General features: G+C 38.6%; 1 protein-coding gene across 4 annotated transcripts in view; it reads left to right on the top strand.

Annotated features, from left to right (window-relative positions):
* LOC108290011 (tetratricopeptide repeat protein 28-like) overlaps window positions 1-16,908 on the top strand; it is a 358,528-nt gene that overhangs the window by 96,450 nt on the left and 245,170 nt on the right. Inside the window, exon 3 of one of the 4 annotated variants that reach the window (XM_037731781.1) lies at window positions 2,973-3,221. The exons of the other annotated variants lie outside the window; for them this stretch is intronic. Coding sequence (XP_037587709.1) covers window positions 2,973-2,999 — 27 coding nt within the window. The 3' untranslated portion in view covers window positions 3,000-3,221. Of the gene's footprint in view, window positions 1-2,972; window positions 3,222-16,908 lie in introns of those variants that run through there. 4 annotated transcript variants of the gene reach the window in all.

The raw sequence follows: 16,908 nt of genomic DNA, 5'->3' as shown, positions 1-16,908 counted from the left end.
TTTCCCCCAGACATTGTCTCACTCTGTCACCCAGGCTGGAGTGCAGTGATTTGATCACTGCTCACTGCAACCTTGACCTCCAAGGCTCAAGTGATCCTTCCACCTCAGTCCCCCAAGTGGCTGGGCTAATTTTTTTAACTTTTTGTAGACATAGGGTCTCCCTATGTTGCCCAGGCTGGTCTCAGGCTCATGGCCTCAAGCAATCCTCCCACCTTGGCCTCCTAAAGTATTGGGATTACAGGGCCTGTCCACTGCACCTGTCCTCCCTTACTTTTTGTAAAGTATTACATAACTGTACATAAAAATTACAGGCATAGCTTTAAAGGTTAATCACAAAGTGGGCAGTTTTTTTTTTTTTTTTGCGATAGAGTCTCGCTCTGTCTCGTAGGTTTGAGTGTAGTGGTGCGATCTCAGCTCACTGCAACCTCTGCCTCCCAGGTTCAAGTGATTCTCCTGCCTCCGCCTCCTGAGTAGCTGGGATTATAGGCATGTGCCACCACGCCCAGCTAATTGTTTTTTGCATTTTTAGTAGAGACAGGGTTTCACCATGTTGGTCAGGCTGGTCTCGAACTTCTGACCTTGTGCTCCACCCGCCTCAGTCTCCCAAAGTGCTGGGATTACAGGCGTGAGCCACTGTGCCCAGCCAAAGTGGACAGTTTTAACCACCCTCAAAACAAAATAGGATATTACCAATTTCTTAGATGCTCCATTCTTCCCCATACATCTCACTCCCCTAATAAGATAGTTCTTATGTTCATAATAAATCATTTTCTTTATAGTTTTGCTATCTAACTATAGGTAGATTCCCTAAACAATGTATTAATACTACCTATTTTTGCTTGTTTTCAAAATGTTTTGATAAATGGAATGATCCTCTGTTCTTCTGAGACTTCCATATTTAGGTTAGTGCCATATTTAATATTCATCTAGTTTGATGATGTAGCCATAATTTGTTCATTTTCAGTCCTTTATAGAATTCCACTGACATAGATATACTGTAATTTATGTAATTGTAACATTTATATTATTTACATAGTTTCTGCTGTTATGAACAATGCTGCCATGAATATTCTCAACCTTGCTGTGAGCAATTATGTTTTCTTTTTTAGACAGTGTTGCTCTGTTTGTGCCATCTCAGCTCACTGCAATTTCTGCCTCCTAGGTTCAAGGGATTCTCATGCCTCAGCCTCCCCAGTAACTGGGACTTTAGTTGCACACCACCATGCCTGGCTAATTTTTTTTTTTTGTATTTTCAGTAGGGATGAGGTTTCATCATGTTGGCCAGGCTGGTCTCCAACTCCTGACCTCAAGTGATTTGCCTGCCTCGGCCTCCCAAAGTGTTGGGATTACAAGCATGAGCCACCACTCTGGGCTGAACAATTGTTTAAACAAAGAGTTTCTCTTGGAAGTTAAGTTGCAGGGTGGCAGAGTATATATTATCTTTTTTTTTTTTTGAGACGGAGTTTCACTCATGTTACCCAGGCTGGAGTGCAATGGCGCGATCTCGGCTCACCGCAACCTCCGCCTCCTGGGTTCAGGCAATTCTCCTGCCTCAGCCTCCTGAGTAGCTGGGATTACAGGCACGCTCCACCATGCCCAGCTAATTTTTTGTATTTTTAGTAGAGACGGGGTTTCACCATGTTGACCAGGATGGTCTCGATCTCTTGACCTCTTGATTCACCCGCCTCGGCCTCCCAAAGTGCTGGGATTACAGGCTTGAGCCACCGCGCCCGGCCCCCAGCTAATTTTTTGTTTTTTTAGTAGAAACGGGGTTTCACCATGTTGACCAGGATGGTCTCGATCTCTTGACCTCGTGATCCACCTGCCTCGGCCTCCCAAAGTGCTGGGATTACAGGCTTGAGCCACCGCGCCCGGCCTCTAATTTTGATTTTTAGTGGAGATGGGGTTTCACCATTTTGGCCAGGCTTGTATCGAACTCCTGACCTCAGGTGATTGACCTGCCTCGGCCTCCCAAAGTGCTGGAATTACAGGCATGAGCCAATGCACCCAGCCTGAGTATACATTATCTTAACCTTACTACATAGTATGAAATTATGTTTCAAATATTTGTTTCAGGTTATCTTGCTACCCTTCAGGATAAATTAGAGAGTTCTTACTGCTGTACATTCTTGTCAGCACTTGGTTATCACAATTTAAATTATTTGCCAATCAAAGGAGTTGCAGTGCACTTTTAACTACTTAAACCTCTAATATTTAGGGTGGAGTCTTGATTTGAGAGCAAAGTAAATTAATCCTTAATTTTTAAACATATTCTTAAAATTAATAATTTGTCTTTTCTGAATTATTATAAATTCTGAATTGGTGGCATCTAAATTGCTAATGGAGATACAATAGAGAGTTTGTGTAATTTCATGTGTAATTATTTAGATTGTTTCTCTCCATGAGAATAGATATACACAGCTTCAGTTATGATGTAGAAATTTTAGTCAGGTAGAAGTGGTGCCAAAAATTTACTCAGCAAAGATTTCCTTTGCTTAATTTGGCAACTGTTCACAATTCCACATAGCCTTATATACTTGGCATTGAGGAATAGGCATAAATGTGTTTTTATGAGCATCGATCTATTCAGGACATATGCTTTCCTCGGATGTTAAACATACTATCATTAAAATCCTACTATACAGTCAGGAAAAAAAATGCCAACTTTAAAATTTCCTTATTTGATGTTTAAATTTAGTTTTCATTTTTGTCAAAGTGAAGCATGTAGAAAGGCTCAAGGAATTCCCGCACTCCTCTGTGGTGCCTTGTATCTCCTTTACCTCCCCTAACCGTCTAGCTTTCTTGATTTTTAGAGGCAACAAGCCTCAATTCTATTAGCATTTTGTTTTGGAACTTACCTTTCATATGCTTTTGCTGTTACTTTTGAGTTTTATTGTGGTAAAATATATATAACCTAAAATATATCATTTTAACCATTAAAAGTGTTTTTTTCTTTCCAACTTTTATTTTAGGATCGGGGGTGCATGCTACATGGGTAAATGACATGTCACATTGGTTTGGTGTACAGATTATTTCATCACCCAGGTAATGAACATGGTACCCAATAGGGTAGTTTTCTGATCCTCACCCTTCTCCCACCCTCAAACCTCAAGTAGGCCCCCGTGTCTATTGTTTCCTTCTTTGTGTTCATATGTATTCAGTATTTAGCTTCCACTTATACATGAGAACATGTGGTATTTGTTTTTCTGTTCCTGCATTAGTTTGCTTACAATGATGGCCTCCAGCTCCATCCATGTTGTTGCTGATTTCAAGGACATGATTTCATTCTTTTCTAAGGCTTCATAGTATTCCATGGTGTATGTAATTTGTATTTATCTTGTCCACCATTGATGGGTATCTAGGTTGATTCTGTATCTTTGCTTTTGTGAATAGTGCTGCAGTGAACATACATGTGCATGTGTCTTTATGTTAGAACTTTATATTCCTTTGGGCATATACCCAGTCATGGGATTGCTGTGTTGAATGATAGATCTGTTTTAAGTTCTTTGAGAAATCTCCAAACTGCTTTGCCTAGTGCCTGAACTATTAATAATTTGCATTCCCACTAACCATGTGATTGTTCCCTTTTCTCTGCAACCTCATCAACAACTGTTATTTTTTGACTTTTTAGTAATAGCCATTCTGACTGGTGTGAGTTGATATCTCACTCTGGTTTTGATTTGCTTTTCTCTAATGATCAGTGATGTTGAGTATTTTTTAATCTGTTGGTTGCGTATATGTTTTATTTTGAGAAGTGTCTGTTCATCTCCTCTGCCCATTTTTAAATGAGGTTGTTTGTTGCTTGTTGGTTTAAGTTCCTCATAGATCTTAGATATTAAGCCTTTGTCAGATGAATAGTTTGCAAAAATTTTCTTCCATTCTATAGGATGTGTGTTTACTCTGTTGATAGTTTCTTTTGCTGTGCAGGAGCTCCTTAGTTTAATTAGGTCCCACTTCCCAATTTTTGCTTTTGTTGCAATTGCTTCTGGAGTCTTCATCATGACATATTTGCTAGGGCCTATGTCCAGAATGATATTTCCTAGGTTTTCTTATAGGGTTTTTATAGTTTTAGGTTTTACATTTAAGTTTTTAACCCATCTTAAGTTGATTTCTGTATTTGATATAAGGAAGGGGTCCACTTTCAATCTTCTCTATATGGCTAACCAGTTACTGTAGCACCATTTATTGAATAGGGAGTCCTTTTTCCAGTACTTGTTATTGTCATCTTTGTCAAAGATCAGGTGGTTGTAGGTGTGCGGCTTTATTTCTGAGTTCTCTAAGCTGCTCCATTGGTCTATGTGTCTGTTTTTGTACCAGTATCATGTTGCTTAGCATCATGTTATTTTGGTTACTATAGCCTTATAGTTTAGTTTGAAGTTGGTTAATATGATTCCCCTGGCTTTGTTCTTTTTATTTAGGATTGCTTTGGTTATTTGGGCTCTCTTTTGGTTCCATGTGAATTTATTTGTTTACTTTTTTGAGATGGAGTCTTGCTCTGTTGCCCAGGCTGGAGTGCAATGGTGCAATTTTGGCTCACTGCAAGTTCCACCTCCTGGGTCCAAGGGATTATCCTCCCTCAGCCTCCCGAGTAGCTGGGATTACAGGTACACACTGCCAGGTCCAGCTAATTTTTTGTATTTTTAAGAGACAGGGTTTCACCATGTTGGCTAGGCTGGTCTTGAACTCTTGACCTCAGGTGATGCGCCCACCGAGGCCTCCCAAACTGTTGGATTACAGGCGTGAGCCACTGTTCCTGGCCCATGTGAATTTTAGAATAGGTTTTTTCTAGTTCTGTGAAAAATATATTGGTAGTTTGATAGGAATAGCATTAAATGTTTAAATTGCTTTGGGCAGTATGGCCATTTTAACAGTATTGATTCTTCTTATTCATGAGCATGGAATAGTTTCCAATTTATTTGTATCATCTCTAATTTTGTTCAGTAATGTTTTGTAATTCTCATTGTAGAGTTCTTTTGCCTCTCTGGTTAGCCGTATTCCTTTGTATTTTATCCCATATTGTGAATGGGATTGCATTCTTGATTTAGCTCTTAGCTTGGACATTATTAGGGTATAGAAATGCTGTGGTGGCTCACGTCTGTAATCCCAGCACTTTGGGAGTCCTAGGTGAGCGGATCACGAGGTCAGGAGTTCGAGCCCAGCCTGGCCAACATGGTGAAACCCCATCTCTACTAAAAGTACAAAAATTAGGTGGCCGTGATGGCGGGTGCTTGAATCTGGGAGGCAGAGGTTGCATTGAGCTGAGAATGCGCCATTGCACTCCAGCCTGGGTGACAGAGTGAGACTATGTCTCAAAAAAAAAAAAATGCTACTGATTTTCGAACATTGCCTTTGTATCCTGAAATTTTGCTGAAGCTACTTATCAGATCTAAGAGCCTTTAGATAGAGACTATAGGGTTTTGTGGGTATAGCATCATATCATCTATGAGGAGAGATAGTTTGACTTCTCTTCCTATTTATATGCCTTTTATTTCTTTCTCTTGTCTGATTGCTCTGGCTAGGACTTCCTTTTAACCATTTTTAAGTTTATGGGGCATTAACCACATTAACATTATTGTGCAACAATCACCACCTTTGCTGTTACTTCTTAAAGTATTATCCAATGTCTTCCTACAATGAAAGATGAGGATTTAACTCTTTTCCTCTTTTCTGGGACATATGTATACTTTCTGTACCCCCATTCTCCCAATATAATCACATCATAATTCTTGTTAGAATTGTTTATATTAGTATTACTCTGAAAATGCAATTCACAGCTTAATCATTTGGTATACCATGATAACTTTTCCTTTCTTGTAAAACTTTGTTTTCCTTTGAGTTAATTATCATTCTCACCCCTTTTTTGGTTTTCTATGTATTTATCACAAATTCATTCTTAATCTGTTCCCCAGTTCTCTAAATTTCCCTCTCATTACATTTGAAACATGTTGAGTATTTTGTAAATGTCATCTTCTTGAGGACATCTTTTCTGATTGGGTTTAATTAGGATTAAGTGCTCATTTCCCCGATGCACAGTTTTTCATCCTAAAACGTCTCTTCCTCCTCAGTCTGAAAATTCCCTTTGCCTATGTTTTGCATTGAGTTCTGGTTTCTGATTCCATATCTTCTTCATTCTTCACCCATTCCCTTGTTTCAGAGGCATACCTTCTCAAGCAGCTTCCCGAGAAAGGGTAAATGGGAACACCACAAGTCTGAAAAATACCTTTTACTTCTGCCTAATTCTTGATGATTTGACTTGTTATGGAATGGGAGGTTAGAAATAATGTTCCTTCAAAATTTTGCTTGGTTTCTGCCTTGGTTGCCCTTTTTCCTCAATTGTAAGACATTCTGAATCCTAATCACTAATAGGTAAAATTATACGTGTGTGTGTGTGTGTGTGTGTGTGTGTGTGTGTATGTGTGTATGTGCTTATAGTTTTGAGACAGGGCCTTGCTCTGTCACTCAGGCTAGAACGCAGTGGCACAATCATAACTTACTGCAGCCTTGACCTCATGGGCTCAGTTGATCCTCCCACGTAAGCCGGCTGAGTAACTGGGACTAAAGGCATGTGTTGCCATGCCTGGCTAATTTTTTTACCTTTTTTTTTTTAGTTTCACTCTGTTGCCAGGATGGAGTGCAGTGGTGCGATCTCAGCTCACTGCAATTTCTGCCTCCCGTGTTCAAGCGATTCTCCTGCCTCAGTCTCCCAAATAGCTGGGATTACAGGCACACATCACCACACCCAGCTAATTTTTGTATTTTTAGTACAGCAGGGTTTCCCTATGTTGGCCAGGATAGTCTCGATCTCCTGACCTCGTGATCTGCCTGCCTCGGCCTCCAAAAGGGCTGGGATTATAGGTGTGAGCCGCCGCGCCTGGCCTTTTTTGTTTCTTGAGACAGAGTCTTGCTCTTGTTGCCCAGGCTGGAGTGTAAGGGCACGATCTCGGACCACTGCAACCTCTGCCTCCTGGGTTCAAGCAGTTTTCCTGCCCCAGACTCCGACTTAGCTGGGATTACAGGCGCCCGCCACTATGCCCGGCTAAGTTTTGTATTTTTAATAGAGATGGGGTTTTGCTATGTTGTCCAGGCTGGTCTTGAACTCCTGACCTCGTGATCTGCCCACCTGGGCCTCCGAAAGTGCTGGGATTACAGGCATGAGCCACCGCACCTGGCTGATATTTTCTGTTTTATCTTCCATTCCTTTTTTTGAATTTCTTATTTTTCCTGTCTTCTTATTTTCAAGAACATTTTTTCTCTTTGTTCTTTTTTATTTTTAAAATTACTCGCTTATTTTACTGATGCAGTGTCTTATCTGAGGATATTAATGATAGTATTTTAAAATCTTGATTGGTGTTTAAAAGGAATGAAAGAGAAATCAATGAACTTAATGTTCATGTAGCACAGGTGAAAATTTCTCTTCCAGCATTCAAAGTTCAAATAAAATATAGCTTCCTTATTTTTGTAATGGCTCTAATCTTTCACAAGCATCTTACCCAGTAGAGTAGTGGTAGGCAAGGAGAAGCTCAGGGTATTAGACAACTTGAATTTTCCAGTTAACATTTGCCACATTAGGGAATTCAGCTTTTTTCAGGTATACACTCAGTCTTTCAGATAGCCTCTCTTTCCTTTTCCTTTTGCTGTGCCTCAGGATGCTGTTTAAGTGCTATGTGATTTTGTGATGATGATAGAGTGTGTCTTGGAATCGTGTGCCAGTCATTAGGGGGTATGTGCTCTACAAAGATTCCCTAGTCTTGTCCTGAACTCTTTTTACTGCCTAGATGGAACTGGTTTCTCTTTCCCTTAGGAGCTTGTAGAACTAATGGATTCTCTCTATGTATGGAGACCATACAGAGCCAGAAGTATTGACCAAAGCCCATTTGCTTCCTCTTCTAAGGCTGTTATTCTTCCCCGCAAACTGTACTGTCCCAGGACCAGCCTACTTAATGGTCTAGACTTAGTGTTTCACATGTGGAGCTAGGCAAAAGTCTCACCGACTTTTGATTTTTCCATTGTTTACCTACTAGGGATAAATGGAGTAAGCTTTACAGTTTCCCCCTGTGTTTGGAAGATCCTTTATTTCATAGCCCTTTCTTTTCCAAATTAGTGTTTGTTCCAGCCCCTTAACTGGAGACACAATGGCAGATGCAGTATGAGGAAAGAGATTTTTCATTAATGGAAACTGTAAAAATATTTTTCTTCTTATATTAATTAATCATTATATAGCAGGAGAATTTTGTCATCTCTTTTAAAAATGATTTCAGCACTTCTGATTTTTCCCATTTTAATAGTAAATATACTTTTCCAAACTTGAACCAGCCATTCTTAGTTATGATTTGTGAAATGTAATCTCAAAATTTGAAATTAGTAAGCAGTAAGGAGCTCATTTAATAGTCTTAAGACATTTCCAGAGCTTGGCTAGGAAGTGCAGATTTCATTATAGCTGTTTTTCATTTGGGAACTCTTAGATTTGATCTAGTTCTTTGAAAGATGGATTATGTGAATATGTGTGTGTGAAGAGTATGTATAATCAAGTAATCCCTTTTGATAGTGTTCTAGCACTTTAGGACTAAATGCTCTAAGCACAATATGTTACTATTTCTTTAATATCCCTTTCAGTTATCATAAAGTATCCTCTTTGGTACATTTTGGTGCAATTTAATTTCATATGGAAACTTTGGTAGATTAAAATTTTTCTTATTTTTTTTTTTCTGGGGACATAGGGAGCATATCCATGTCTTACATGTATATTGTTTTTATTGTCTTTTCAGCTTATGAGAGTAATAGTTGGTTTCTGCTGTAGATTATTAAGTTGTTAACCTAGAGAACTGTACTGTATATGAATGAGCCTCATCGAGTATAGTAGGAATCTTCACTTTTGGCAGGGAGTCCTATTCCTCTTTGAGAATCTGATGATGGCTATTGGTCACTTCCCTTCTTGTGCCTCCCTCCCCTGCCCCCAAATAGTACATAAACACATTCGTTTTTACTTTAGTTTTTTGCATTGGAATATATAATTTATAGACTGTTGGTTCTCAAGATTGATAGCAGATGTAGGGCCAGGTGGGATGATGGAGGGTGTGTAATGTAGGGAGAGGAGAGGGATCAGAATTATCTGGGGTTCCTTGAGGTATTCTAATAAATCTTGTTAGATAGATATACCTAGCTTTTTGATAATTATTGTTGGAGTGAGCCACTATTCTCAATGCACTGTGTAGTATTGTTCAGATGTTCAGAGTGTTTGGGGTGGAAAACCACGGAATACTACTACCACAGGCAAAAATATAACAACTATCTATAAGGCAATATGTTAATGCCATTATAATATAAAAATAAATTAATGATTACTTTCTTTAAAAATTGAAATAAAATTAAACTGGACAAATAAAAGTCTGAATTTAATGACTGAAAAGTCACTAAAATTAAAGAGTATTTTCTGAAACTTGATGTGGTATTTCGTAAGGTCTTTGACATTTATCTGATTTCAACCTTAAGTTTAAAATATTATTTAATAAAAAATGTTTAACACTTAAAAATTGAGGTAAAATTGACATTACTCAAAATTAACCACTTTAAAGTGAACAATTCATGGGATTTAGTGTATTCATAATATTATACAACAGCCACCTATAATTCCAAAACATTTTCATTGCCCCAAAAGGAAATCCCATATGCATTAAACATTTGCTCCCCATTTCCTCTTCCATCAGTCCCTGGCAACCACCAGTCTGCATTCTATAGATTTACTTTTTCTGGCTATTTAATATAAACAGAGACATGCAATATGTGATGATTTACTCTGGTATCTTGTGCTTAGCGTAATGTTTTGGAGGTTTATGTACATTATAGTGTACTACATTAATTTTTATTGCTGAATAATATTTCTTCGTGTGTGTATGCTACAATTCATTTATTCATTCATTCATTGATGGACATTTGGGTTGTTTTCACCTTTTGGCTATTGTGAATAATGCTGTCATGAACATGTACGTACATGTATTTGTTTGAGTTTCACTTCTTTTGGCTATATATCTAGGCGTGGAATCGCTGACTTACATAGCAGTTCTCTGTTTGACTCTTTTAGGAACTGTCAGACTTTTTTCTACAGCAGTTGCATCATTTCACATTCCCACCAGCAATCTACGGGGTTCCATTTTCTCCATAACCTCACCAACACTTTTTATTTTCCATTTTAAAAATTATAGACAGTGTAGTAGGTGTAAGGTATATTTACTGTGATTTTGATTTGCATTAATTAATGCAAATCAACTAATGATGTTGAACATCATTTTATGTGCTTGTTGCTATTTATATATCTTCTTTGGCTTAATCTTTGGTTTTGATGATAACAATTATTAAGCAGTTCTTACAATTGATTCACACAATTGGTTTATGGTTGTAAAGCAAATCATTGGATTTCTTATTTGCTTTGCCAAGAATTACTTACCTTATATCAAGGAATCCCAGAAATTTAGAAGAGTTTTGATTTAATTTTATGTTACATTAATTTCTCTTTCCTCAAGTCAATCAGGTTATCTGTGGCAAGTTCATAGCATCATTGACATTGTCAGTGATAGTAAGAAAGGGATGACAAATATATATTTTCAATGTAAGGGCATTGAGCAAAAAACTTTCAAAAATATTTTATTTTAAAATATTTCTAAAGATTCTATTTGTGCAGATTTTTGTCTATCTTATTCTTATTATTTTGAGGCAGAGTCTGGCTCTGTCACCCAGGCTGGAGTACAGTGGCTGCGTCTCGGGTCACTGCAACCTCTGCCTCCTGGGCTCAAGTGATCCTCCAGCCTCAGCCTTGTAAGCAGCTGGGACTACAGGTACACACCACCACACCTGCCAAATTTTTGTATTTCTTGTGGAGACAGGGTTTTGCCATGTTGCCCAGGCTGGTCTCAAGTGCCTGAACTTAAGGAATCCATCCGCCTCAGCCTCCCAAAGTACAGGCATGAGTAAGCCACTGTGCTGGCCTGTTTCTATCTATCTTAAAACACTTGAAAAGCCTTCCTCTGATGAAGTAATTGACTTTCATGTCAGAAGGCAAGACCACTTTTGTGCTTTTGGCAATTTTTAACAGTAAGGTTTGTGAGCTGGCTGTTTAGCTATTGTTTGTCAGCTCCAAACCTACTCTTCTGTTCTCTTTGTGTTACTGGCGTGGGACTGGACAAACTATGTTTCCTTTTTTCAGCTACTCTTCTACCAGTACAAGGTGCTCAGAGAATGGAAGTCAAGAAGTAGGACAAGTGCATGCTCATTCTTGTTTACTTTCTGTGTGTCAGTTTCACTTCAGCAGTGATACTTCACCCTGGCAGTGGCAATTGGTTTGGGACTGTATTTTCACTGTCCTTATTGTGATTTTATCTTGCCCTCTCAGAAATACCAGCACCAACTACTCTCATGACAGTGTCCCTCAAACTCACCTTTACACATCAGAAACAGAAAAATAATTTTTGTTTTGCTCAAACACCTATACTTTTACAATGCATCTATGATGGAGAAGTTAAAAGCATTGGTACAGTGTAATTGTAGTTATGGATAGTCCTCTAGGAAGCCAATTTTCATTAGCCTGAAAGAAGGTGGTTATATTTCCTATTCTCTTTTCAATGTACTATATAATTCTGTTTTCCATGCAGTTTTTTTCTCATTATTTATATTCAAAGTACTTAATCACGATGCTTTAGTATTTTAAAGGTGATCTAATTGTCTAATTCACCTTTTTGTGTGAGTGCAAATTTTCATGATTCATTTGGGAATTCCATAAGTATTTTAGTATGCCATATGTGTCAAATATTGTGTTAGATACTAGAGATATAATGATATACAAATCAGACATAGTCATTGCTTTCAAGGAATATGTATTTTGTCAGGGCCAATATACTGAGTAATTACAGAACTAATATTTCATGTTAGAGAAAAGACAAACTACTATGAGAAAATAGGGCAAGGAGATTAAATTGTAGTAAACCTAGTTGAGTGATTTGAAAAATCCTCTCTGAAGTAATATTTAAGGTGAGAGCTGAAAGTAAGAGTTAGCTAGGTATGAGGAGGAAAGGATATGGAAGAACATTTCAGGCCTAGCATTGAGAGTGTGAAGCCAGTATTTCCAGTTGAGGCAGGAACCACATCACAATGGGTTTTATAACTCATGTTAAATAGATTGGAATTTACCTAAGAGGCGATGGGGAACCATTGAGTGGTTTTTCACAGGGGGATGACATATCTATTAAATACCTACTGCATGTCAAGTGCTGTTTTAGACACTGGGGATCTAGAAGTGATCATGACAGGGTCCCTGCCTTCTGTAGTTTTCATTCTGTCGCAGGAAACAAACAAATATATGGTATATTTTCAGTACTCTTAAGTACTATAGAAGAAACAAAGTAAGGTAAGGAGATAGAAAATGAAGGAGAGGGGCTGGGCGCAGTGGCCCACGCCTGTAATCCCAGCACTTTGGGAGGCCGAGGCGGGAATATCACTTGAGGTCAGGAGTTTGAGACCAGCCTGGCCAACATGGTGAAACCCCATTTCTACTAAAAATATAAAATGAGCTGTGTGTGGCAGTGGGTGCCTGTTGTCCCAGCTACTTCAGAGGCTGAGGCAGGAGAATCACTTGAACCCAGGAGGAGGAGGTTTCAGTGAACTGAGACATGTCACTGCACTCCAGCCTGGGCAACAGAGCAAGAGTCTGTCTCAAAAAAAAAAAAACAAAAAACAAAAAACGAAAGAAAAAAGAAAATGAAGAAAAGGTAGCAGTTTTACGTAGAAATGTCAGGGAGGTTCACCCTGAGGAGGTCATTTGAGAAGGTCTCTTTGATCAGGTAACATTTGAGCAGAGACCTGAATGAAGTAAGGAAATGAGTCATATGAAGATCTGGGGAAAGCATGTCCCAGGAAGAGAAAACAGACGGTTCCCTGGGTGGGAATGATCATGTGTTGGAAGAACTGCAGAAAGTCTGTGAGGGAGAAGATAGATAAGAGATGAGGTCAGAGAGGTAGGAGGGCCAAAGTCATAAGTTACGGGACCTTGTAAGCCATGATAAGAAGTTGGGTTTTATTTTAAATATGATTGGAAGCCATTGGGAAGTTTTGAGCAGGGAACCAATGTGACTTATGTTTTGGAGAGGCCATTCTGTGGCTAGCAGAGAATAAAGTAAAAACTGGTAAGGCTAGAAGCAGGAAGATCAGTTAGAGTGCTGTTGCTGCAATCCAGGAAAGAAATGATAACTTAGACTAGGGTGATAACTGTTGAGGTGGTAAAAATAGTTGGATTTAGGATGTGTTTTCCAGATAGCATCAAGTAGGATTTGGAGGTATTGGAATTTGGGTTTTGAGAGAGAGAGAGAGAGGAATCAAGGATGACTCAGAGGTCCTTAACCTGTGCTACTGGGTGAATGCTGATGCCAGTTCTGAGACAAGAAGTACTGAAGGAGAAATGCTTTTTTTGGTGGGGAGTAATACAAAACCAAGTGTTCTGTTTTAGATATTAAATTTGAGATTCCTCTTAGACATCCAGTTGGAGATGACAAGTAGGTATTTATGCCCATGGGAGAGATCAGAGCTCAAGGTATAAATTTGAGATTTGCCAGCACATAGGTGATAGTTAAAGCCAAAATAAAACTTGATGAGATACTTAGAAAGTGTTTGAATAGAAGAGAGAAGGTTGAGGACTGAGTCTTGTGGCACGTCAACATTCAGAATTTAGGAAAAGGTGGGAAGACCAGCAAAGGAGCCTGAGGAGGAGCAGCCAATGTGGTAAGAGAAAAAACTGGAGAACATGGTATCCTAGAAGCTAAGTGAAGGAGAGAATGATCCATTGTGTCAAATACTAAGATTATGTCCCGAAGAAAGACCACTTTGGTTATAGTATGGATGATGGACTACAGAGGGGCAAGACTATAGGTGGGGAAATAGATGCTGTTGCTCTACTCAGGAAAGAAATGATAAATTTTGTCTTAGGCTGGGGTGGTGGCAGTAGGAATGGAATGTGGTAGATAAATTTAGCAGGCAGAATTAGTAGACTTGGTAATTGGGTTTGGGCTGAACGTTATGGGTCTTAAGTTTAACTTTTTAAAAGATTGAACTTTAAAAGCTATAGTACTTGAACAAGCAAACAAAAAACAAATTACTATGGCTGGAATACTTTTGGATTCTTTGGAGACTGAGGTTTTTAGTATTATTTGAACTGATCCTGGTTATACAAGTTTGGCTAAGTAAAACTATTTAATGACATTTTAACCAACATTTTAGATTAGGGCCTACCAGTTGATCTTTGTAGAAAAGCTGTTTCTAAACATATAGATAAGATAAAGATACCCAGGGGCATGCATGATTAATGAATTTATGTGAACCATTTTCTATTTATTTATTTATTTAACTTTAGGTGCATACTATATCTGGCATTTCTCCCCATGTTATCCCTCCCCACCCTCCCTTCCCTCCCCATTTCCCACTGTCTCTCCTCTACCCCCCACCCCCAACTGCTCCCAGTGTGTGATGCTCCTCTCCCTGAGTCCATGTGTATGTGAACCATTTTCAAGCAGTCATTTTGAGCAGGCCATCTATATATCAACTCTTTTTGGGTCAGCATTCACTTGGAAATAAACTGAAATTCCTTTTCTTTTCTTTCTTTCTTTTTTGAGTCTTATTCTCATTGCCTAGACTGGAGTGCAGTGGTGCAATCTTGGTTCACTGCAACCTCTGCCTCCCGGGTTCAAGCTGTTCTCTTGTCTCAGCCTCCTGAGTAGCTGGGATTACAGGCACCCACCACCACACCTGGCGAATTTTTACTAGAGACGTGGTTTTGCTATGTTGGCCAGGCTGGTCTTGAACTTCTGACCTCAGGTGATCCACTGCCTTGGCCTCCCAAAGTGCTGGGATTACAGGTGTAAGCCACCGCATCCAGCCAATATTTCTGACATGCTGAATCCTCACCTTATCCACATTAATGAGGTACTACTTGACAAAAATACCTCAACATTTTTGGTTTCTTGGTGACAGTTTACATCTTATCATGTAAATGAACTCTGAATAACAAATTACCTATGATAAATGTTAAAATTAGTCCATGACAGTTCCTCTGGAATTATTTATCAAGTAAAAGATGAGCATGGATAAGGAAAGGATTTGGATATTTCACCTTTGGAAGAATAACAGACAGGTTAAGTTATAGGAACCTTTCACAACAAACTACTGATGAATGCATTGCTGGACTTGCAGAAATTAAGTGAAATCATACAACATTTATCAAAAGTAAAGGAAATCAAAATAACAACAATGACAAAATTACAACTAAACATTATGAACTAAGACTGGAACAGTAAAAGATAATCACACATGAAAGGTAGCCATGGAGGTACATGTATCACCATGGCAGTTGGGAATCTAAGCCTTAGGTAGGTAACAAGATAAGACAGCTGAATATGAAATTCCAGCCTTAAGTCAGGGACGGTTGAAGGGAGCCAGACGGTTGATAGAGCCCATGGTTCCTGGAAGAAGCAAATATAAATTCTCTCTCTGAAGGAAAACATTCCTAATTTGCCACCTAGAATTATCTCTTTAAGATCCACTAGATTTGAAGTCACAATCCAAGATCATCAAATATAGAAGGAAACAAATCATTATTAAGAGTTGGCTGAAAAATACAACAGATCTCAAGAAGTTAAGATATTGAAGGGATCAGGTATAGAATATTAAATGACTATGTATAAAGTATTTAAAGAAATAAGAGATGAACTCACAAAAGTGAGCAAGCAGCAAGCGAATATCAGATATGACCAAGAAGATTTGGAAATGAACCAAATAGAATGTCTGTGCATGAAAAATGTAGTTGTTGGAATAAAAACCTCAACAGATTGGTTAAATAGCAATTAAAACTAGCTTCAGAGAGAATTAATGAACTAGAAGATGGTTTGGAGAAATCACACAGAATGTAGCACAGAGGCAGAGAAATGGAATATATGACAGAGAGGTTAAGAGAAATGGAATATGAAGGTTTAATATAGGTCTTTAGTCAGAATCCCAGAAAGCAAGTCAAGAAAATGCAGGAGAGACAATATTGGAAGAGATAATGGTTGAGAATTTTCTAAAATTATTGAAAGACTTAAACTTATAGAAAAGCTCAACATTTACAAAGCAGAATAATTAAACCCACACCTAAATATATTGTAGTGATCAAATGGTAGATCTACTTTTAGTTCTTTAAGGAATCTCCACACTGTTTTCCCAGTGGTTGTACTGGTTTACATTCCCACCAACAGTGTAAAAATGTTCCCTTTTCACTATTATTTTGCCAACATATATTATTTTTTTATCATGGCCATTCTTGCAGGAGTGAGATGGTATTGCATTGTGGTTTTGATTTGTATTTCCCCAATAATTAGTGATGTTGAGCATTTTTCCATATGCTTGTTTGCCATTTGTGTATTTTCTTTTGAGAATTGGCTATTCATGTCTTTGGCCCATTTTTTGATGGGATTATTTGTTTTTTTCTTGCTGATTTGTTTGAGCTCTTTGTAGATTCTGAATATTAGTCCTTTGTCAAATGTATAGATTGTGAAGATTTTTTCCCCACTCTGTGGATTGTCTGTTAACTTTGCTGATTATTTTGTTTTTCTTTTAAAAGACAGGAGTCTCATTCTGTCACTCAGGCTGAAGTGCAGTGGTGCAATCTCCGCTCTCAGTAACTTCTGCCTCACAGGTTCAAGCGGTTCTCCTGCCTCAGCCTCCCTAGTAGCTGGGATTACAAGTGTATGTCACCACCCCCGGCTAATTTTTGTATTTTTAGTAGAGACGGGGTTTCACCATGTTGGCCAGGGTGGTTTTGAACTCCTGACCTCAAGTGATCTGCTCGTCTCCGCCTCCCACAGTGCTGGGATTTCAGGTGCAAGCCACTGTGCCTGA

The sequence above is a fragment of the Cebus imitator genome, unplaced genomic scaffold (assembly GCF_001604975.1).
Source record: "Cebus imitator isolate Cc_AM_T3 unplaced genomic scaffold, Cebus_imitator-1.0 Scaffold419, whole genome shotgun sequence".
Taxonomy (NCBI): Eukaryota; Metazoa; Chordata; class Mammalia; order Primates; family Cebidae; genus Cebus; species Cebus imitator.
This window is presented reverse-complemented; position numbering and strand designations above follow the sequence as displayed.